Source organism: Heterocephalus glaber, unplaced genomic scaffold (assembly GCF_053883595.1).
Source record: "Heterocephalus glaber isolate CG9 unplaced genomic scaffold, H.glaber_assembly_v1.0 deba00001472, whole genome shotgun sequence".
In the NCBI taxonomy this organism is placed as follows: Eukaryota; Metazoa; Chordata; class Mammalia; order Rodentia; family Bathyergidae; genus Heterocephalus; species Heterocephalus glaber.
In genome coordinates, this window is record NW_028258315.1 from 30519059 (window position 1) to 30542407 (window position 23349).

Consider the following 23349-nt stretch of genomic DNA (forward strand, 5'->3'; position numbering starts at 1 on the left):
TTTAGTTAGTATCTGTCATACACTAGACACAAGATGTCCACCCTCATAGTAGACTTTAAAAACCTAAGTACACAAATAAATAAAAAAGATAATTTTAAGAGGTACTTAGGATGCCTTAATAGAATAATTAAGAGGTAGGGCTAGAGGGAAGCAATTTTTGATAAGGTGACATCTGAGCTGAAACGTGAAGTAAATGTTCAAAACTTGATACTGGCTGCAGTGAACCACGTGTTCCTTGTAAATTTTTGTGAGTTACTAAATGTTCAGATATGTGAATTTATTGGTAGATTTTTAAAAATATGAATCAATATATGGAGAAAGTCTTACAGCTGATACATACAAAATACAAGTAGGAAATGACAGACTATATATATACATAAGTTCATTATTTCTAAATATAAAACTTTAAGTTAATATATTTTAAAACATTTTTAAAAGTTTGTTTACTTTAACATATTTAAGTACATTCAAAAATTTAAAATACATGTATGTTTGTTTTCTTGAATTAAAACACTTCTGTAGGACTTGCCCTTACTTTAATAACTTCTTGTTGTATGGGTGGTGATGGATGATTGACGAGGACTAAGAGTGTATCTGCTTGAATAAGCTTCTCCATTACATCTTCCAGCATAATATCAGGCAGGATGAGGAGAATACCACTTAAGAGTTCATATAATCCACAGCATATAGGTACCAAGCAGTCTTCAGTGACACTAAGACGGAGACCAAAAAAGTCTTACTAACAGTGCCAGGGAGAAAACTACATGATGATTACCTCAGGATCTATGACGAATGGTAATTTTATGTGGAACAATAAGGTTTAAGAAATATTTCCTAATTTAACTGTGATTAACAAAATTACCCTCACTTTTTATTACTGATTTTTTTTTATTACTGATATTTTTAGGCATATAGTATACTAAACACTATTGTAGTCTGAATCTATGTCTAATACAGTAGTCACTGCCACTTATGCTATTTCAACAATTTAAAATTAAATTAAAAGTTAAGTTTCTTAGCTGCACTGGTCACATTTCAAGTGCTCAGCAGGAATATGGTTGGTGTGCATGATAAGGGACAGCACAGAGAAGACATTTCTATCACTACAAAAAGTTTCGCTGCATGGTGCTCCTTGAGATGCCACTGGGAAGAAGAATCAGTCTGATCATTTCCCTGAAATAAAGAATTTTTCTCTAATAATGACAAGGAATTAAGCCAAAAGAGAAATTTTTCTTTGAGAGCTATTTAGCCTTAGCTGGACATGGAATTAATACTATCTAATATTAAAACAAGGGAAAAAATACAATGAGGAAAAAGGCACTCTTCTGTTTGGTATTAACACAATGTTGTATTTTAAGAAGTGGCATAATGACGACATTTCCAGAAGTAGAGTCTTCAAAGACCATTTAAAAATGGGGAGGGTAGGCCGGGGATTTAGCTCAGTGGTTCTGCCGCCGTCCTCTTAAGCGCAAGGACCCAAGTTCGATACCTGGTACCAAAAAACAAAACCAAACAAAACAAAAAAGTGGAGAGGGCACACAAAATGCACGAGTACCTGTGAGCACTTGTAGCTCTGTTATAGTTGGGCTTGTAACCAAGAGGAAAGGCTAAGTTTTCCCAATCATCAGTGCTCCTATCAACAAGACTGGGCCAGTGGCCCAAGGCTGCAGCTCCATTCTGTGAAGGGAAAGCTAGCCCCAAACTCGCAATCGTGCTGTGGCTTTGCTGGAACGAGGCCAGTCCCTTTAGGTTATCAGGTCGGCGCAGACAGGATTCGTCCCCAGGACTGTCATCATCTGATCTGGGTTCTGCTTCCAAGTCTTTATGATCTACTCTCCCCATGGGAAATCCCAGTGCTCCTTTTGGAACACCATTGGCAGAGATTTGGGCTGTAGAAATAGCTTCTGGTTCACAAATAGCTTTTGCAGACTCACAGCTACTGATGAATGCATCCTCTTTGCTTGCTTGCAGCATGTCAGAGCTCCCCAAACGATTCTGTTTCTCTGCTTGGGTAGGAACATAAGTATCTACAATGTTTTGTAACTTGTCAGTACTGCAACCCAAACTTCCAGTCAATTTTCGTGGCTGCATTAGTGGTGAAGTAGGAAATGCTGGTAGGCTTCTAGAACGTAGCATGTGGGCAGCCATCCCTGGTGGAATAATATTGGAGAAACTGCTTCCTAGTAAGAGTAGAGAGAAATACATTACTTAAAATTCTGTTAAATGGGACCACTTCTCTTCTGCACAAATTACAACCATGGTAATAGCCTACCTATCTACTACTGTTCAGGAATTCATCTAAGTTATTTTTCCTAGTAATTAACATTTAAATTTCTTAAATGCCAACACTATTTTTTCTTTTAATAATTTTTATTAAAATATTACAAAAATTTGTCTTTTTCTGTCTCCTTAATAAAAAATGGACACAGCATGATTCAAAGTCATTAGGATTAATGGATCTGCAACAGTGAAATTACGTGAATGAAGTGGAGCTGAACTTATTCAGGCCAGTAGTCACCAGAATGCAGAGTGATACAGTGGAAAAGGTTTAGGCTTTGTACCTAGATATGAGTGGATTCAAATGACAGTTCTGCTAGTTCAGTGGTCATAGGTAAATTACTCAATTATATTACATGAATGTTAGTTTCTGCCAATGTATAATGAGGGTTCAGAATAACTACTGTGTAGCTCATACATATTAGTAATTGTTATTACTAATAATGGCTCTAGACTATTCTCTCTCTCCCCCATCTGTAGTGTTCTAGGAGAGAAACAATAGCCTTCTCTCTTCATGCTACAGATCTCCAATTTACTACTTCTAATATCCAATGTAGGAGGAGACCAGAAAAATCCCTCTTATTGCAAGAGTACAGGATTTAGGTGCACACTATTTAAGGTATGGTTTGTGGATCAGCAGCATGGGCACCAGCACCTACATGATGATTAGGACTTTGCATTCTCAAGCTCTTGCATACATCCACTGAACCAGAATGTTAGCAGGGGCAGGAGCCTCTCCAGGTGCCTTTTGTGTACACTTGAGATGCAGTGATACAGAATAAATGTAAGTATATAGGCTTTGAGGTAATAAAACAGCTCCATAGCCCAGATGTTTTTTCTGATTATTCGGGATTTTGGTTGAAGGGCTAATACTGCCAAAAGATTTGTTTTTAAAATTCTGGAAAAAATGCCAGTATGATTGTATTTGAAAATGTTTCAGAGTAATGCATGTGATTTAAAAAATACACATTTCCTAATTAATAATACACATTTCCACTGTCTTAGATATTATACTAAAACACCATAAAATGTGATAAAGAAAACTAAAATACTCTGGAAGGTAAAAAAAACCTGGAGATTAATTCCTAAGTATCCAGTCCTACCTTCCTATATCTATGTCTTGCCTGCAGTACGTATTAATTATACTGGAGTTAGAGGAAAAAGATTAAGTTGGACTGACAATAAAAGGAATGTCCCAGCACAGAAGAGAACTTATACTAGGAAACTTGCACCAGTTTTTTTTTTTTTTCAGTAAAGCAGATATGGTAGTTTGTTAAGGGTAATTTAGGAAGATAGGAAAATACAATCAGTATAAAGACTTGAATATACTTACTGTATAAACAGAAGTGGAATTGATTATGAACACAGAAAAAATGACAGGGGAGCATTGAAAGCCTTGTGACAGTCTTCAGCAGTGTGAGGATGGTCAGACTGAGTTTGGCTTAGGGTTTTTTGAATATCAACAGGCCCAGGGAACAAGGAAACTGAAGATGGTGTCAAGAAAATTGGGGCCGGGGATTTAGCTCAGTGGTGTAGCCGCCTGCTGCGCAAGCGCAAGGACCCGAGTTCGATCCCCGGTACCAAAAAAAAAACAACAAAAAACCCAAGAAAATTGGCAAATGGGATCTTTGCAGAGGCAAAGGGAACTTGGGATCATGATAAAGAAACCAAAAAAGTGAGGTGCATGCCATGCATTTGCAATCCTAGCTACTTGGGAGCCTGAAGAGGGAGAATGGTGAGCTTGAGGTTAGATTGGGCAAGTGGGACCCTGTCTCAAAATTTTTTTAAAATTAATTAAACTTAAAAAGAAAAAAAAGGCCAGAAAGATAGGAGGTTTTTACCCAAGAGTGGATTAGAAAGGAACAATGCATCTTCTTCGACTTTTTTAGTGTATCAGAAGTCCCCAGAGGATTCTGTTTCTCTGGTTGGCAGGAGGGCTAAAACTGCCGAAAGAGTCTGTTTAAAAGACCTGAAAAAAATGGGAGCATGACTGTATGTGGAAATGTTTGACAGTGATGTGGGTTATTTAACACCATTCATACAAACAGCCAGGGAATGGAGCCCCAAGGTTTCAAGGTCCCTAGAAGCCTTCATGATGATGGTCACCTCCAGGACAGAGGTGACAAGCAACACGTGGCTGGAGGACTGATGGCTTCCACATGTAACAGCCATTGTCTAGAATGATGGTTTAGTAGAAAGGAGAGAGGACCAAAAAAACCAAAAAACCTTCTGAAGAAAATGGGAAAATAAATCAGAAGTTTAATGAAAGACAAATGACTATGCTAAGACTAAGAAAGGACAGAGAATGCCAGAGAAGATGGTATGAGCATCATCCAATTTTCTGAGCTCTCCTGAGGACCTGGAATGGATGTTACATGAGTTACTGATATCAGATAGTACTAAAAATGGGTTTAAACATATTCTATGAGTCTGAAGTTTAATTTAATTGTCCATGCATTTATTCTATTTATTCTAAATATCAGGTTGTACTATACTGCTAAAAACATGTACAATTCAATCTATGAATATTCAAGACCAAAATGGGAAGTTATAATTTCATTATTGTCTCTTTTACCTTCAGGAGGTGAAGCAGTAAAACCAGATGGACTTATAACCATGAAACCAGGACTGTTGAGGGATTGTCCTCTGCTGCTGGAATGCCGCAGGTACATGATTGATTGCATTTTCTCCTGAAAGATCTTACCATCTAAATAAACAAAAAATTTTTGAGATGGCAAAAATTTTTTAAAAGAATGAAACAAAATATAACTTTTTCTTTTTAGATCGGGTCTTACTATTGAGGCTAGCCTTAAACCCACTGTGTAACCCCACCTGGCCTTGAACTCATGGCAATCCTCCTGCCTCAGTCTGAGTGCTGGGATTACAGGCATGCACCACCACGTGCAGCCAAAAATATAACTTTGAAAGCAAATCATTAAGTATAAATTTTGACCAAAAAATACTCAAAGGGCAAAGACATGGCTTATTTATACCAGTTACACTTGAATATGAATATGAATATATACATATGAATATTCACTCTAATTTCTTACTCTATATTTCTTTGTTGTTATTACTGGCCACATTAGCTTCTACTTTCTTTGAATTCCAGTTGTACTTGGAACTGTTTCTATAATTTTCATTTAACTGTTTGCTTTATACATGTCCTTATGCTCTCTCTTCAGAGACTGCTTATCTATTTATTCCTTGAGAAAAGGACCATGTCTTACGCTTTTATACATCTCTTTCAGTGTCTAACTTTATTCCAAAACTAATACCTTCAGCTTCATCTTCTTTCTGTGCTTCATACTTATAAATCCAAGTGCTTGATTTTGTAAATGCTCTGCAAATGCAATAACTCTAAATCTTAATCATCTTCCTGCCCTCAATTCATTCCTCCTGTTCTATCTTCTAGTTAGTTTGGTAGAAGGATTTGTTCACTCCCCATGGAGAGCTACAGCCAACTCAACCACCAGTTTTCTTTCATCCACATTAGTCACCAGGTCCTACTGACTTTGTTTTCAGTTTCTTAAACTCTTCTCTTCCCTACCATAGTGCTATGATACAGGCTTTGTCATCTCTCACCTGCATCAGTGACACAGATGTCTAAATGGTATTCTGATGGACAACTTGTCACCCTCAAAGCACCATGGCCTCTAAAATTCTCTCTCTCAAATGTCAATTCCTACTAAAAAACCTTACCATCTGGGATTCTTGTCTATAAGACTCTTCATGATCTGTCTCCAGGGGTCTGTCTAGCCTTGTTTCTTATATTACATTTCAGCAACACCCACTTCTCAGAGGTGCCAGTCAAGACATTTCCTTTGCCTGAAAGGCCTTTCCCTTTGATTGGTATTCACCCTTTAAGACTGGGAGCAGGCATAGCCTCCTCCAGGAAACATGCCCTCAGCTCCCACCATGCTCTATGCTACCAGAAAATAAAATGCTAATGTCCATCTTTGTGGTGTCCACTTCGTAAGGTGTAACCATCTGTTTATATTTCTCTTTCCTGTACTAGCCATGAGCCTCTTAAGGGGGGGATCATATTTTACTCATCTTTGTTAACTATCCTTCTCACCAAATCTTCCATAATACTTCACTCACTAAATGTGCTGAATTTAACACAGTCATGCAATCTACATTTGGACTTTTACTATTGCTTCAGCATTTTATTCATTTATTAATTTCTTTGAAATATTGTGTAGTTGGTTTTCCATTCTAAAGTTACCACCTATCTTTCTCATAGGTTCACTCTGGCTTTCTTTTTTACATTACTTTTTTCCAGTTCATTAAAAACTCTTGATTATTCCACCTTTCTCTTATACTGATTCCTCTTTCTTTTTGTATCCTCTGAGTAGTAATATTACCAGGAGTTTTATCCATAGCTTCCTCTTTCATTCCCTCTCTACACTACTCTTAGTGGTCTCATCTAATCTCAGAGCTTCTACTCACTCCTATGCAGGTAGCTCCTTATAACTGCCCTGTGTTACTACCCTTTCCAATTGCCTGATAGACAATTATCACAGGGCACCTCAAATGCAACATGTATTATAAAGTAATCATCTTCTGTCCTAACATCCCCACAGCCATCCTATTCCAACCTTTTCAGTTCTCTCTTTAATTCCTCCTTTCCAATTCCACTTCTACTATGCCCAGATTTTATCATTTCATGTTTCCTATAGACTATTACAATTGGTCTTAATGCCTCGTTTCTCACTTCTACTGCAATAATTTACTTATATCATATCCTCTTACTCAAAAACAAATAAGCCAACAAGTAAAACCAAGCAAATGATCTCTGAGATTTGATCAAAATATACAGTGAATGTATAAGTGTATTTTGAAAAAAATTTATTACAGTAAAACACACATTGCAATTAATCCCCCCAAGATTCTCCCCCTCACTTATTGCCATTAATCCCTCTCTAAGATGTTTCCCCTCACTTCAAACACATTTATCCCATCATTTTTGCCACTTTCTTTTTTTTTTTTGGTACCAGGGATCGAACTCAGGTCCTTCCGCTTGCGAGGCAGGCAGTGGAACCATTTTTGCCACTTTCTGAAGAACTTCTGGCAGTCTTCTTTCATCTCTTTAGGGTTGCTGTTATGGCTGCCTTGATGTCCTGAATCAATTCAAAATGTTTATCTTTCATGGTCATTTTGACTTTGGGGAAGAATCAGAAGTTGCATGCTGCCAGTTGTAGTCAATAAGGTAGATGAGAACACACCATAATGCTTTTAAACATTTTTTTTTTGGTACCAGGGCTCGAACTCAGGACCTTGCACTTGAGAGGCAGGCAGCGGAACCACTGAGCTAAATCCCCAGCCCACACCATAATGTTTTCACAAGCTTGTCTTTCCATTGGATGTCACTTGGCGACAGCATTTAGTGTATTTATCACACCTCATAAAGCCACTCATGAAAGAGGACTTTCAGAACTACTTTAGAAAATGGTAAGAATGCCGGGGATTTGGCTCAATGCTTCCGCCACCTGCCTCGCAAGCACAAGGTCCCGAGTTCAATCCCCAGTACCAAAAAAAAAAAAAAAAAAAAAAAATGGCAAGAATGATGGGATGGGTTTTAGAAGTGAGGGGGAGAAAAGGGGAGCAGGGAATAGCAATGTGCCTTTTACTGTAATAAAAAAATTTTAAATACATGCTGTATTTTTTTTTCTGGTACCAGGGATCAAACTGAGGACCTTGCACTTGTGAGGCAGGTTATGTGCCACTGAGCTAAATTGCCAGCTTGTACATGTTGTATAGTTTAATCAGCCTTTGTAGAATGTGAGTTCAAATTCTCTGGTGGTACATTCAATGGTTCATTTACCTTAGGGTAAATAAATAGGGGTCTTAAACTATATTCATAGTATTATTTTTTCATTTCTCCTTTATAGATTTTGCATATGTACTTAGGAAAAATTGCTCTTTATTTTCTTCCATTTTTCCTCTCTTCAAGTCATTCTCTTTGCATGCAATGCTAATTGTCCAATCTACCTATCAAATCCTACCTTAATTCTTCAATGGCCACTACAGATATCATAAAATCTATTAAATATTCTCTCCCCATAATGGTCTGATGAAACCTTCTCTCCTCTGAAATTTCTTTAGTTCTCCATCTGTGTACTTAGCAAATATTATTTTTTAGTCGTTATTTGTGTGTGTCTCCTTTCTCCTTTTGGTATTTAAGCTCCCTGGAGGCAGAGACCATTTTCATTCTATAACCCTCTGCCTTGTCCCCACCCCAGTGTGTTATTAGGGTATTTTCTAGCACAGAAAGTGCATTCAATGAATATCAAACAAATATGGATCAGGTAGAAAAAAATAAGACGAAGTGGAAATACCCAAAATCTAACAAAAATGATTATACCTACCTATGTGCAAAGAAAAGTAGAAGTTTGTGGGGTTGTGACAAACGTAAGTATTAGTAGGAGGGTGAACTGCTAAAAGGAAATTGAAGATAACTGTCAATAATTCCAAATCTGGAGGAGATCCAAGGACTTCTGCAATAATTTTCACAAATGATCTACAAACCTCTCGGGGCATGGATGTAAGCTGCCCCTCTTTATGTTCCTGAAAAAATAAAAATCAAATTGTCTTTAGATTTTAAAAGAACTGTCAACTAACATTTTTCACTTAAGCAAGACATACTTTTTAAGAGAATTCTGTGGTTTACTATTCTAGTCTGACCATATTTACCATTCAATTGAGTTGCCATTTCTCAATTCAAGTAATCCTGGTATTAAAAATTCATTTAAAAAGAGAGCAATTTAATTCTAGTCCACTTATCTTATTAAACTGAGGCACACTCATGAGCATGGACTCAGAAGTCAAACTGCATAGGTCTGCATTCTAGCTCTGTCACTCAGTGTGACCTGAGATATGTCACTTAACACTCTGTGGTTCAATTTCTTTGTCTATAATGTAGAAATAATACTAATGCTACTTCATAGGTTTGTTTTAAGGATTAAACAACACAAACTCTTACAACAGTGCCTCACATATGGTAAGCTACATACTGTTAGAGTATCCTTTATCTGAAATGCATTGGATCAAAAGTGTTTCATATTTCAGAGGGGTTTTTTTTCAGGTTTTGAAATATTTGCAGACTTTATGGTTAAGCACCCGAAATGCCGTGAAATCTGAAATATTTTGAATGCATGACACTGTGTAAATGTTAGCTATTATTAATATTACCATCACTACTATTGCTATTACAAGGACTATTACTTTGGCTTTACTACTACAGGACCTGGAGGAATTTCTGATGGACAAACCTAGTTACATTAATATAATGTGCTCCAGTTTACAAAGCTTCTCACAATGGTTCTATAATGGTAATTATCTCTTATTTCTAGACTATGAGGCTCAAAATGATTATTTACCTAGTTTAAACCACACAGAAAATACTTAAATATTTAAGTTATACTGCAACTATAACTTAAGCTCAGGCCTCTGACCTGTTTCTACTGCATCATCTCCTGCTTGGAATAGTGCTTCTGGACAAGTAATTGTTAAAAATAAAGTCTGATTGTGAATTGCTTATATACTCCAATTCCACCTCCCCAGTGGATGACAGCTGGCCCCCAGGTTAAGGGAATCAGAAGTAAACTTCCTCATCTGTCCTCTTCCTATACACAAATACACAGGTTTCCATCCATTCCTCTTCATTCATCCTTACTGTGGAATCAGAATACTTAGAGGTACACGTTAATTTTGAGACAATTTAGCCTGACTACTTCAGAATTAAGAGAATACTGAGTTTAAAAGAAAGCACAAAATCCCTTTGCCAAGATTTCCCAACTGCTGAGTGGCCAGGCCAAGAGAAGAACATATGTCTCTTAACTCCCAATGTGGAGCTGCTTCTGCTACACCAGCTGCCTTTCTTCTGAATCATATCTCTTGTACCTTCCCAAGTCTAGCTGCATCATGAATTATTTTCATTCCTAGACTCATCCTGGCCCAAGTTTCTCCAATCCTGCCCTCTCCACTGACTCCTAGGAAATAGTCTCTGGTCTCCTATTTCATTTAAAAACATCTCTTGAACTTTTGTTAACACTCTATACTTTTGCTGCTAGACTTTTTAATCAGTTTTTTCTTATTGCTTCTAATGTTGTACCACATACACTACCTAAAGTCCTTTGTCTTTTCCACACTATTGAAATCTCTCAAGCCATTAAGAGTTTGTAAGTCCACAGCCCTTTATTAATCACATTTCTCTGAACTTTTTACATCATTTAGCTCTAGGTACTCTCATCTTCTGTGTGTGTTCTTCCCCTCTCTGCTCATTCCTGCATTTCACTTTTCTGAGTTTCTTGATTCTTCTTCTACCTCTTTAATTACTCTTTCTACACCTCGTTCCATAGCTAATTTTTCCTATTTCACATCCTGACAATGGATATTTCTAAAAGTGCAAACTGCAGCCCTCTGAGTTTCTCACTATTCTTTTTATCTAATGTGTTTCCATCTCTGCAATTTTAGTTGCTGTCACTGAGTGTCCTGCTGCAAATACAGAATGCATGAACCACAAAACTTACATGTTTACTTTATTGATGTTATCTTTTTTCTAGTCTTCTATCTTGAAATTTTATATGTGACTCCTGAATCTCCAATTTATTATTATTATTATTATTATTATTATTATTTTGGTACTGGGGATCGAACACGGGTCCTTGTACTTGTGCAGCAGGTGGCGAAACCACTGAGCTAAATCCCCAGCCCCTGAATCTCCAATTTAAATAGAATCAAGTCCTATCAATTCTGTCCTTATAATCCCTATCATATTTGTTTCCCACTTCTTGAGGCCTATTATACTATACTCAGAAGCTAATGAAGCTGGTTTCTATCCAATATACAATTAACTTGTTAATCTTCCTAAAATATCATCACGACTTTAAGTTCATTTCTTTATCTATTTCTCACAATACCTATCATAAAGCTATGCACAGCTGTTAAAGCTGGGCATGGTGGTGCACAACTATGAACTGAAACCTCTATGAACTGTGAGCTAAATAAACCTTTCCTCTTTCAACTATGGGTGTTGGGTAGTCTCAGAAACTAGAAAAGTAACTAAGACAAGATCGTACAAACTGTCTTAAGGATGTTGTTTCAAAGTTTGGATTCTCTACCGTCAGAAGCCCCTAGTGCCATTAAAGCAAAGGACTAAAAACATAAAATGTTACTTATCCCACGAATATCTTGCACTTATCTAACCTGAAAAAATTCTAAGAGATGACTCAGAAATTTAAAAAATTCAAAAATAGCCCAATATATTAGCCAGACAGATAAAAAGAAGTTTAAAGAGAGAAAAGATTTAATTACAAGCCCCAGGGCATAGACATTTCTATGTAACTGGTGAAGTCAATGCCACCTTATTCAAGATGCTAATTCTAGAATATAAAACAGCAAATTATACTTATTTAAACAATAAATAGTCATAAGTTAAGGAAAAATAGAAGAAGATTCATCAACTATTATAGTTCAGGGCTGGGGATTTAGCTCAGTGGTTCTGCGGCCTGCCTCGCAAGTGGAAGGACAGAAGTTCGATTCCTGGTACCAAAAATAAATAAATAAATAAACTATTATAGTTCAAAAGACTAAAAAATTATTATTATATCTCAACACAAAAAAAATTGGTAGCTGTTTTTTTTTTTCCTTTTTGAAATTTGACTTGGGATACATGGCAAATGTAAAGATCAAGAGGTAAGAGTTGAAAAAAAGATTAAAACCCTGGAGAGGACATAAAATGGAAAAGAGGGAAAATCCCACTGAACATCCCACAAAAATCTGATGTCTGTGGTACTGAGTTACTGAGAAGAGAAACAAAAAGTACCTGCAAAACCTGACAAGTCAGTAGGAAATGATGAACTGCTTGAGCGTTCAGTAACTGCTTAATATTAAACCACTGCTGATGGTGCTCCACTCGAATGAGGACTTCCAGAGCTGCTAGCAGAGTTTCCCACACACCTTGCTGAGAAAATAAACACACACTAATTAGCACAGTTACTGAACAACATGCTGCAGGCTTTCAATATAATAATTTAACTGTATATATGTTCAATATTAAAGATTAAATTTGTCTGAAAAAGTAAATCTTAAAGTTTATTTCCCAACTATTATTTTTTTTAATAAAAAAGTATCAAATTTATTTCCTACCTAGTTTCATTTTTAAATTAGAGCTGTTGGACAATCACAGTAACTTAAAATTCATCATCAGAGGTGCAGAAAACATTAATAAGGTATTAAATACTGCAGTAAATAAAATTACTGGACCATGCATTTAGAAAAGCCATGTTTAATAGTAAAAAGTTCTGGTTATACTACTTAATCGAAAGATCTTTTAGCTCTGGACCTAAATGTAGCACATCCTTATTTTGACATAATTAATTCTGTCGTGCAATTACTATGCCCAACCAAATTTTTCCAAATTTTGGGCCTTTACCACTTATGAAGTATGACTTAAATGTTAACTCTTTAAGAGCTCCTTAAAAAAATGTTTTAATTGCCGGGGATTTAGCTCAGTGGTTTCGTCACTTGCTGCGCAAGCCCAAGGACCGGAGTTCGATCCCCAGTACCAAAAAAAAGTTTTAATTTTCACCTCGAACTGTTTGACCAAAAAGTACAGGACATCATTACCACGTAAGTTAATAAAACAAATGGAATAAAAACAAAGCATTACCTGTATAATGAGCAAATTATGTGATATTTTAACTATTTCAGTTTTAGCACAAGCAAAAACGGCTTCCAAGGTAATGCAGTGTTTGGCATTTTTACTGCAAGTTTTAAATCATAGTGTTACTCCACAGCTCATCACTAAGAAAGTGGCAGTGTTTCTAGGTACAAAAATCATTATATCTAGTAGGTGGTACTGTACATAGTCAAAATAAGACAATTCTTTTAAAAATTAGGTTTTTAGAAATGCAGAATGTCTTGATAATTACTAGCTGTCTCAAAGGCTAAAGTCAGAAAAATACAGAATAGATGTACTTGTTAATATTATTTCACTTTGAAAAAGCCAGAATGATTCTAAGAAATAAGCAATAACGATAAAAGATGTGATTAATATACTGTATCTCTTTTAAGCCCAAGCAAACTTTCACCTCAAGGAGGACAAGTTTGACTTTAACATTTTTTTTTTGGTACGAGGGAGAGAACTCAGAACCTTGCGTTTACAAGGCAAGCAGCAGAACCACTGAGCTAAATCCCTGGCCTGACTTTAACATTCTTAATATCCTTTGCAGAGAACAGGTCCCTGTTTTAAATCAGTTTGAATAGAGTTCATAATGTAAAGTCATTTGTTTCCACAGGATGTTTTTATTTCAGAACATAGCTACAAAATGGCAAATTACTAAGTCAATGATAAAGAATTTGTACTACGGCTTGAATGTTCCTTCTCTGAAATGCCAGGAACCAAAAATGTTTTAGATGTTTTCAGATTTTGGAATACTTGCATATACATAATGGGACAACTTTAGGTAATTCATTTGTTTCATATAGGCTGGAAGAAATTTTATACATTTTTAGTGCATCTGTATTTTGACTAAGACCCACGAGAGGTCAGCTGGGGAATTTTCCACTTGTGGCATCACATCTGTGCATATAAAGTTTTGGATTTTGGAGTATTCTGGGTTAGGCATCAGTGATACTCAACCAATATAATCAAATACTAATTTATAATAACTGCCAATGGTCACCAACAAACATCTGTGCCCAGGCCTGAAAGTTAGTACAGTATTGAGGTCACATTCCAGAATGATTCTTCTGTATGGACATTAATAACTTCCATGAAATCCAAAGAAACCTCAGGGGTCCTTCCAAAGCTGCCTAATTTTCCAAATGGCTTCTTTCTGTTTGCAGAGCCTGTTCATCCCTTCAATCTTTTTTCAGTCATTTAGCTTTTGCAATATTTTCTTGATGTTTTTGTTTCTTCTTTTGCTCCTTCTCCTGGGCTTCAATCATCTTGGCCAATTTCCAAGACAGGACGGTACTTGCTAGGAACAGTGAGCCAAAATAACTGTCGTAAGGAAACCACATGGGTCCTTTGCAGCCCATTGCACAACATATTCAGCCCAAGCCTTTACATCAAACATCTCTGTAGCAGTCTTAGGAAAACTTACGCTTGAGCAGTGATCTCCAACTTTATCCTGGGAGCCAGTAAATTTCAGATGACCCCTATTTGTTGTCTTCTTTAGTTCTAAAACACTCTTGAGAAGTTCAAATTGACACACTGGACGCAGGAAAGCCCCAACTATTATTTCTTTTTTTTCCCCCATTAAGTTTATTGGTACGTTTTAGGTATAAAATACAGTTACATTCATCATTGGGATCTTGTACCTTTACATGATGTATCTTGGTTCTTTTTTTTTTTTTTTCCCTTACCCTGCCCTCCCTCCACCCTCTCCACCCTTCCCTATTTGCAAAGACTTTGTTTCCATTTTTTTCCTTTTCTCATATTTTTTCTTTTCCCTTCTTTCCTTTCCCCTACCCCTCCCATTTCCCCTACTCCTTTAGACCTTTTCTTCCTATTACACAATATCAATTATACATTTTTTAAATTACAATATCAAGATCTAGGAGACATTACCATAGATTTTACAGAATTTAAAAGGATATAGAAAGCATATTACAAAAATATTTTTTGAAATAAATTTGATAACTTCTAAGAAGTACCTTGGAAGACAAATTAATGAAAATAACTCTGGAGGAAATATAAAATTTGAATAGCACCTATTAAAGAAAGTATATTCCTAGCTTGAAAACCTACCTATATGACAACAATAGGCTCATATACATTTTAACTGATAAATTATATCAAACAATTAAAGCAGAAAAAAGAAGGAACACTTCTCCCCTCATTTTAGGAAATCAACATCGTGCTAATCCTAAAACTGGATAAAGATAATAGAAGAAAAAAGTATGAACATAGATAGAAATTTGTTTAACAAAACAAACTATTAGAAGTCAGATCTGGCAGTATGTATAAAGTGGTTTTATTATAGCGATGGCAGTATCAACTATTATTTCTTGCTGTCAATAGGTCATTTCTAATTTCTAAATACCTATATTGAATGCAACAGTATATTAAGAACTTTAGTACATTATCCTTTCCATGGCATTAAATGATGCATAAATATTTTCAAAAGTTGAATTATCTTAAGGGATTTATTCAAAATAAAGAAACACACATTAAAATACAATTGTTTTCAAATAATTTTTTCAAAAAGTGGCATTATTAAAATTATGTAAATTTCAATGCTATGTTGCATCATGGACAGTGAAAAAATTTGCATTTTTAGATTTACTTACTTTTAAGTCCAAATAACATAATTCTCTGTACTATTACAAACTGTGCCTCTTTAGAGAATAGTTAACACTCTTTGAATGTGACTTAAAAATGCCCCTCCCAAATTGAATCTATTAAATTATCCATAATACTAGAGAAAAAGAAATCTCATAGATACTTATTCACCTGATTAACTTTTCTTTTCTTTTTTTGCTACGGGGGATCAAACTTGGGACCTTGCGATTGTGAGGCTTGTGCCGGAACCACTGAGCTAAATCTCTGGGCCCTGATTAACCTTTCAACAAAGCTATTAACAAAAAGCACAAGGTCTTGAGTTCGACCCCCAGTATCAAAAAAAAAAACCCCCAAAAAACCAAAAAACCAAAATTAACTGCTGGGGGTTGCAGGTCTTATTATTTCTGTGTCATTGATGGCAGAAATGAATAATGAAAAGGCCAATGAATCGACACTACTCTTAGTGAGGCCTTTCTCTTCATAAGGCAGAACCAAGAAGGCTTAAAAGAAGAAGCCATGTGATAACTCCAAGACCAGGCAACTCAAGTATGAAAATTTGATTCAGCTCTTAAAATTTGATTCAGCTCTATTTTGGAACTACTGGGTGGTAGTTCGAAAATAAAATAGTGCCAATATAAGCAAACAACCAACAACAAAACTAAACTTAGTTAAAAAATAACTAGGTAAAAAAACCCCCTTATTTCAAATCCATGTAAGTTATATGTATTGCTTTGAATTCAATAAAAAATTTTAAAATCAAGTAACTCCAAATTTGCTTGCCTTTTTTTTTGAAACACTAAACTGCCCAAAATTTACTTAAGATAGATCTTCCAATCTCCATTTGAGTATATATATATATATATACATTTTTTTTAGATTTAATTTTTATTGAGTTTATTGGTACATTTAAGTATACCTTATGATCATATTCATCATTGAGAATTTGTACCTGTACATGATATATCTTGATTCTTATTTTCTCCATTCCCCTGCCCTCCCTTCAACCTCTCCAGCCTCCCCATATACATAAGCTTTGCTTCCATTTTTTCCTTTCCCTTCCCCTTCCCCTCTAAACATTTTCTTCCTATTTCACAATATCTATTATACATTTTGGTCCTCATTTAAAAATATGGAATGAGGGCCAGGGATTTAGCTCAGTGGCACCATGCCTGCCTCTCAAGTGCAAGGTCCTGAGTTCAATCCCCAGTACCGCAAAAAAAAAAAAAAAAAAAGGAATGCTTCACAAATTTGTGTGTCATCTTTGTGTAGGCGCCATGCTAATCTTCTCTGTATCATTCCAATTTTAGTGTAAGTGCTGCCAAAGCAAGCACTTGTGTATATTCTTTATATTTATACTGTCTTTGATTAAATTTGTTTACATACACTATCTCTGTATTTATTTACTTTTTCTTTCTGAAGTATTAAACATATCTATCTTTTATGTTTTTAGATCTGAAAGTGAAGGGCCGGGGATTTAGCTCTGTGATACTGGTGCCTGCCCCACAAGTGCAAGGTCCCGAGTTCAATCCCCGGAACCAAAAAAAAAAAAAAAAAAAGATCTGAAAGTGAATATTCAGAATGAGAAAAGAAATCATAACATTTATAAAGTTTAAAAAACTGAAAAATGCCATCAATGCCCACAAAATACTGTACAGAAAAATAACAATAGTTTAGTTAGTTGTTTGACATTCCCTTTTAAAACTTTCCTTTTACATTTGTGGCTGCATTATCTTTGATTGCTTCCTCATATGACAACAACTTTATAATTTTCTATAGGACAAGTAGAAAAATAATTCTCTTCTCTCTAGCATGTTTAAGCTAACTTTATTTTTTATTTTTATTAACTCATTGTTGGTAATGTACAATTTTTTAGGCAATGCTGCCAAATTAGGGAACAACAAGTTTTTTTAATTCTAAAGGTGTACACTCTGAATTGCTCTTCAAATAATTATGTCCAGGGGTAGGGATGTAGATCTGTGGCACTGTAACTGCCTGGCAAGTGCAAGGTCCTGAGTTCGATCCTTGGTACCGGAAAAAAAAAATCAAATAATTATATTTTATGGTAATGTTGTTATATTCTAATTAATTCTAGATAATCTATTTTCTTGGGAAAATCACCAATACCTACTTAGCATACTGCCACACTTGGGGAACAGTCTATACTAGAATTGAGCAGCCTGTCTGAGCCTTTGCCATTAGGACTGTTGAAAGTTGGGGCAGAAAGGAAACAGTGCTTATTCCTTGGCTGGGTCCTTTGAAGACTGGTGGCCCACCATTCGAGGTTTTGAGAAACTGTGCCCAGACCTAAGATCTACCTATGTTGCTTACATTATGCTTATGATAAAGCTTTGCCCTTCATCATGATCCAGGTCCTGCATTCTGCCAGCATGGCTCCTCAACTCAGAAGTGTGTCCATTTCTCTCTCCCGGACCCAGATCCCCAGAATCCTAGAAGGCCAAAATCTTAGTATACAGTTTACATTAAATGTAAATCCCCAAGGGAGGAGCTCATGGGCTCCTTCCTTAGTGAAGTATTCTGAGCCAGCCCAAGTTCTGATACTGACCTTCTAGCTCAGCATTTAACCATGGCAGTTCAAAACTTTGCATAGGAAGTAACTTCTGAATTTCCATTTACAACTAACATTCCACTGAAGCAGTAAATTCATTTTTCTTCAGAAGACTGAGTAAGTAAGTATTCAAAAGTACATGCTTCTACTCACAATTGCTGAAATGTGGAAGCAACCTAAATATCCCAGGTGAGTGGTTAAGAAATACAGTAGGTGGTATATATATACAATGGAATATTATTCAACCTTAAAAAGGAAATTCTGACACATACTATATCTGAATGAAACTTTGAGGACATTATGCTGAGTGATATAAGTTAATCACAAAAAGACAAATACCATATGATTCCACTTATATGAGAGAGAGTAGTGTTATAGCTTGTATCTAGATATCCCCCCAAAGCTTCATCCACTCACAGGTGGGGCTTTTCAGAGCTGGCTGGATCCAGGGTGTGTGATACTGGGATTAAGGGTGTGTGGTTCTAAATTAGTCCACTGATTGGAATTAGCATAGTTCTGGGTGTGGATAATGGAAGCCCTCACCCTGGGTGTGGGTGGCACCAATCAATAGGCTTATAGCCCTGGTGGAGGAGAGAGGTTGTGGTTTGTTGCTGCTGTTTGCTGCTTTACTGGCTCCTTCCTGCTTTTCCATGAACATTTCTCCTCTCTGATACCCCTCTGGCATGCCACCCTGCCTTGGAGCCAGCCAACTATGGATTGAAACCTCTACGGACTGTGAACTGAAAGAAACTTCTCCTTCTTTAACTTGTGGGTGTTGGGTATTTTGTCTCAGCAATGAAAAAGTAACTAAGACAAGTAGTCACAGAGTCAACAAGTTCAATTTGCCAAAGCTGGGGAGGTAGGGAATGGGGAGTTATTGTTTAACAGATATAGAGTTGTGATTTTACAGGGTGGAAAGAATTATGGAGGCAGATGGTGGTGATGGTTGTATGACACTGTGAATGCATTTAATGCCAGTGAACTATACACTTAAAAATGGTTAAGATAGTAATTTTTATGTTAATATGTATTTTATCACAATAAAAGAATGAAAAAAAGTACATATTACATGCCTGTGCTTTATTCCATATCTTCCAGTCAAGCAGCAGCTCTTCTAACAGTTTAACATCTTGGATTATAGCATTAGACTCTACATCCAACTTAAACTCTCCATTCTCATTGATATAAATAATCTCTTCTCTACAGCAACCCTCAAGAAGGGTCTATGGAAAATAAGCATTAATACAAGATACATTAATAACTGATTAAACAAATAATAAACAGAAACATTAAGCCTTTAACTTTAGCAGTTGTGACATTAAATTCAAAGAACAACAGCAAATAATTCAACATTTCACAAAGTATCTTTGCTTTGTAAAATAATTCAAATAGAAAATCCCAAACTTCAAATATTTTTAAGTGACTACTTGGTTTCAAACCCACATTTAAAAATTTGATTTACATAATTTAATTTCATTTAAATAGTAATTTGAATCAATTTAAATTAATCTGCTATTAGTAAAGGATTTGTGCCACAAATGTATGTGTCTTATGGTTTAAAGAGGTAGGGTAGGGGAAAAGGTAAGGAATCATCTTCTGCCTTAATAACATTACCCTCAGAGAAATACTTTCATGATGTTACCAATACTTACAGCTAGGAGGTATTTAACTATACAGAATGTCAGGATCATAACAAAAACTAACATGGACATTTGTAACTTTAAAAACTATCTGCAGTGGCACATGATGTATCTTCAGGGCTTGGAGAACTGAGTTCTCTTCCATAACTGTGGGATGGGAGTAAAGCCAACAATCTCATCAATTACAGAAGAGAGGCTGCCCTGGGGGACATTAATGGTCCATTCAGATCTAAAATTTTTTGAGTTTATTTTCTTTCTTACTTTTCTGAAATGCTTAAAAAAAAAAAGAAAATGTGATTACTTAAATGATGAAAAGAACCAGAAGAGTACCTTGGATTAATTAAATATATAGTAATGAACTACTTTCATTTTCTTCAGGAATAACTGACAATGAAACTATTAATAGGATGCTTTGATGAAAGTCTCTTTGAGAATCATTGCATAGGAACCATGATAGTAAATTGTATGAGTTTATACCTTCAAAATGTGAAAGCCAACAATGCATTTTTGTTTGATCAACACCTGATGAATCATGGAAAGTCCATTGCAAGTGTCTAATTCATGCATTCTCTGTTGGTTGTATTTAATTAAAGAGAGTATAACTCGTAGTGCTAGTGCCTGAGTTTCTTCACAGCCACTGAGTTCAACAACCTAAAAACAAAAAGAGGATATATTGTTCTTCTAATCTGTTGAGAGTAAAAATTTAATATATGTGATTATCTACCATAGTGCCATAAGCAAGTTTAGTTTCTAGGAAAGTAATTCAAAGAGTGCAACAAAGACTACTCTGACCCCTCCACACAGAAGACAGCCTGAAAGTTGAGTCAAGGCCTGGGCAGCAGGGATAAAGGGAGCTCAGGGTTGGGAGACAACCAAGAGTGGGTGAAGGTCTAAAGTGAAGTTTGTGATACATCTAAGGAGGCTGCAAGTGGCCTCTTTGACTGAAGAAGATTAGGCCGAAAGGTAGGCTACTTGTGTGAGGATTTTTTTTTTGGTACCGGGGATCAAACTCAGGACCTCGTGCTGTGCAGCTGAGCTAAATCCCTGGCCCTCATGTGAGGATTTTAAAGAAACTAAATTTTATTTTTATAGGGGAAGACGAAGAAAACAATAAAAGTTTCTAAGTTTTAAATGTGAAAATATACTTCAAAAGTTTTATTGGCAAGATCCTAAAAGTATACATGATAGAAATTTTACCATTTTCTCAAGGATCTAATCACTGTGTAACAACAGCCATAACAAGATTATATTCAATACCTAATGAAAGAGGAGAAATCAGGGATACACATTTTGAAATTACACAGTAGTATGAAAGGAGATCACAAAATGTTGATTAGGAGTTAAATGAAAAATTTCTAATTTTAAAACACCAGGGGAAAATTTAGATACCAGATGGAGAAAAAGTACTGAGAAAGAAGAAGACAAGACTGCTTACAAAGTATGGAACACTAACACCAAAAGATGATACATTTCATATTGCAAAATTAATCAAAGGCAGGCCCTGTAAAGAAAGTAAGCCAGTTAGGGAGATAGTATGAAAATTTGCTGTTTCAGAAGTTAGACTTAAAGATAAAATGGCATTCTGAGGATGAAGGAAGATAAAGGCTTTGGTTACACAAGGATATGGACCAGAGAAAATGGAACTGATTTGTACCAAAGTGAGACTATTTGTGCCCCTATTATAGATTTTAGCAATCCTTGAAATAGTTAATATGTAATTATTAACTGTTCACTCTGTATCAGAAAAGCTAGTCTCTACCCTCAAATAACTAAATAGAACAGATAATTTGTTTTAAAGTGCTACTTAAGGTCTGAGTCAAAGTTTTTGTATTTTTCCTCTTTATTAAAAAAATCTCCAGCTAGGGATTTAGCTCAGTGGTTCTGGCCCCTGCCTCGCAAGCACAAGGACCCAAGTTCAATCCCCAGTACCAAAAAAACCCCTCCAAACTCTAATAAATCAAAAACATTTTCACTTATTTGTTGACTTTGGTTTTATCCCCATGTATTGGGAAGCTTAAAGGATAAAAGTTTCAAAACCCTAATTTTTAAAAATATATTTTTCGTATCATTACCACAACAAGCGTTTTTATTTTCCAATGCAATTTAAAGTCTTGTACATTTAACATTTAATTGTTCCAATTATATTTATGGATAATAGAGAAATTCTAAAAGCTTCATAAATTAGAAAAAACCCCATAATTATCTGTGACAAAAAGCTTGTTACTTTAATATGTGATTTATTATCTGAAACATTTAATAAAACTGGGTGTGGCATTTTTTTTGGTAATCCACAAGAAACTCTTTATCAATAAGAAAGAAGTAGTTTCTCTTTAGACAAAATAATAATCAGTGACTCTTACCCTGGCAAAGAGAAAGACAAATGTACCAGTTCCACCAATCTCATGCAGAATTCCTTGAATAGTATTACATTCTGTAGGCTGGAGGCTCTTTAGATGGGGAGGTTCTAGTAAGATGCTCTGAACTTCTTTTGAGCTGAAGGGTCTTTGAGAGAGCTGTGTTTTCACGTGACTCTTGAGTCTAATCACTGGCTCATAGATGGTATACTGTGTAGGAAGGTACGTTGTATAAACAATTGAAAGACTTTCCTGAAACACAAATACTTGTTTTTAATACAGTCACAAAATGAAGTTTAAAATGTAAGTTATCAACTAGCAAAAAAAATTTCAAAGTGGAAAGACACTCAGCTAGTCTTTCTCTTTGTTTTAGAAAAGAGAGCTGTTACACTGAACAAAGATGAACATGAAAAGCAAGGCTGCTTCCCACAAAGGAAATGACGAGTGTCACTGGGCTGTGACCAACACCATAAACTACATCAAGACTGAGAAGGACACCATTTTGATCAATTTAGAATGAGCATGAAAGTGTACTTACTGTTACTACAAATAACAACTAACTCTTATGCCACACTTCTATACTAGGCACTGTTCTAAGGACTTAGGAATATGGGAACTCTGGATCAATTTACCCAAATTTTTGCCATGGATTTGGGTCAATTTACCCACATTTTTGTCCGTTCATGGGCTGGTTACTCATTTAAAAGTGACTCTAAACCATATTTTTCTGTTAGAATAAAATTCCATACTGTCAGCACAATTAAATAAAATTCAATAGAATTTTCAGTATTTCTCCCATGCAGAGTAGTTTCAATCAATTCCTAACTCCATGTCTAGCTTCTCTGAATTTCTTTGAAAACTAAGGTAAATTTTAAATGCAGAATGTACTTGGAAGTGATCTCAGTGGGAGCAGCTGCTGAGCTCAGGGTCAGGGAATACAGAGTCTGACATACTCTTAAAAATATTGTTGGACCGGGGATTCAGCTCAGTGGTTCCACCGCCTGCCTCGCAAGCACAAGGACCCAAATTCAATCCCCGGTACCAAAAGAAAAAAAGAGTATGTCAGACTAACAAGTGTTGTATTTTCGCTGCATCATAAAAAAACCTGTTCTTGAATTGTTAGTAGATACAAAAGAATTGACAAAATTACTGCAGAAATATAATTCCAAGGACAGATGGACATAAATTTAAAATATGAAACAAAGTTTGACAGAGGGA

General features: G+C 35.8%; 1 protein-coding gene, 1 non-coding gene and 1 pseudogene across 14 annotated transcripts in view; all 3 read right to left on the bottom strand.

Annotated features, from left to right (window-relative positions):
* The window catches only part of Lyst (lysosomal trafficking regulator), a 286606-nt gene that overhangs the window by 110714 nt on the left and 152543 nt on the right, over positions 1-23349 (bottom strand). For 9 of the 12 annotated variants that reach the window (XM_087181914.1, XM_087181913.1, XM_087181912.1 and 6 more), the window contains 9 exons: positions 22138-22383; positions 20255-20428; positions 19211-19360; positions 12107-12244; positions 8649-8847; positions 7275-7400; positions 4853-4984; positions 1556-2180; positions 536-713 (listed from right to left, as the gene is read on the bottom strand). In XM_087181914.1, the coding sequence (XP_087038040.1) occupies positions 536-713; positions 1556-2180; positions 4853-4984; positions 7275-7400; positions 8649-8847; positions 12107-12244; positions 19211-19360; positions 20255-20428; positions 22138-22383 (1968 nt within the window). The remainder of the gene's footprint in view (positions 1-535; positions 714-1555; positions 2181-4852; positions 4985-7274; positions 7401-8648; positions 8848-12106; positions 12245-19210; positions 19361-20254; positions 20429-22137; positions 22384-23349) is intronic. The other 3 variants (XM_087181916.1, XM_087181915.1, XM_087181918.1) reach the window with 1 other exon arrangement.
* Positions 12260-19204, bottom strand: LOC147826296 (small integral membrane protein 15-like; annotated as a pseudogene). Its single transcript, XR_015439443.1, has one exon. The product of XR_015439443.1 is annotated as a small integral membrane protein 15-like (transcript).
* On the bottom strand, positions 16796-16902 carry LOC147826297 (U6 spliceosomal RNA). The gene has a single exon (XR_015439638.1). It is a non-coding gene; the product is annotated as a U6 spliceosomal RNA (small nuclear RNA).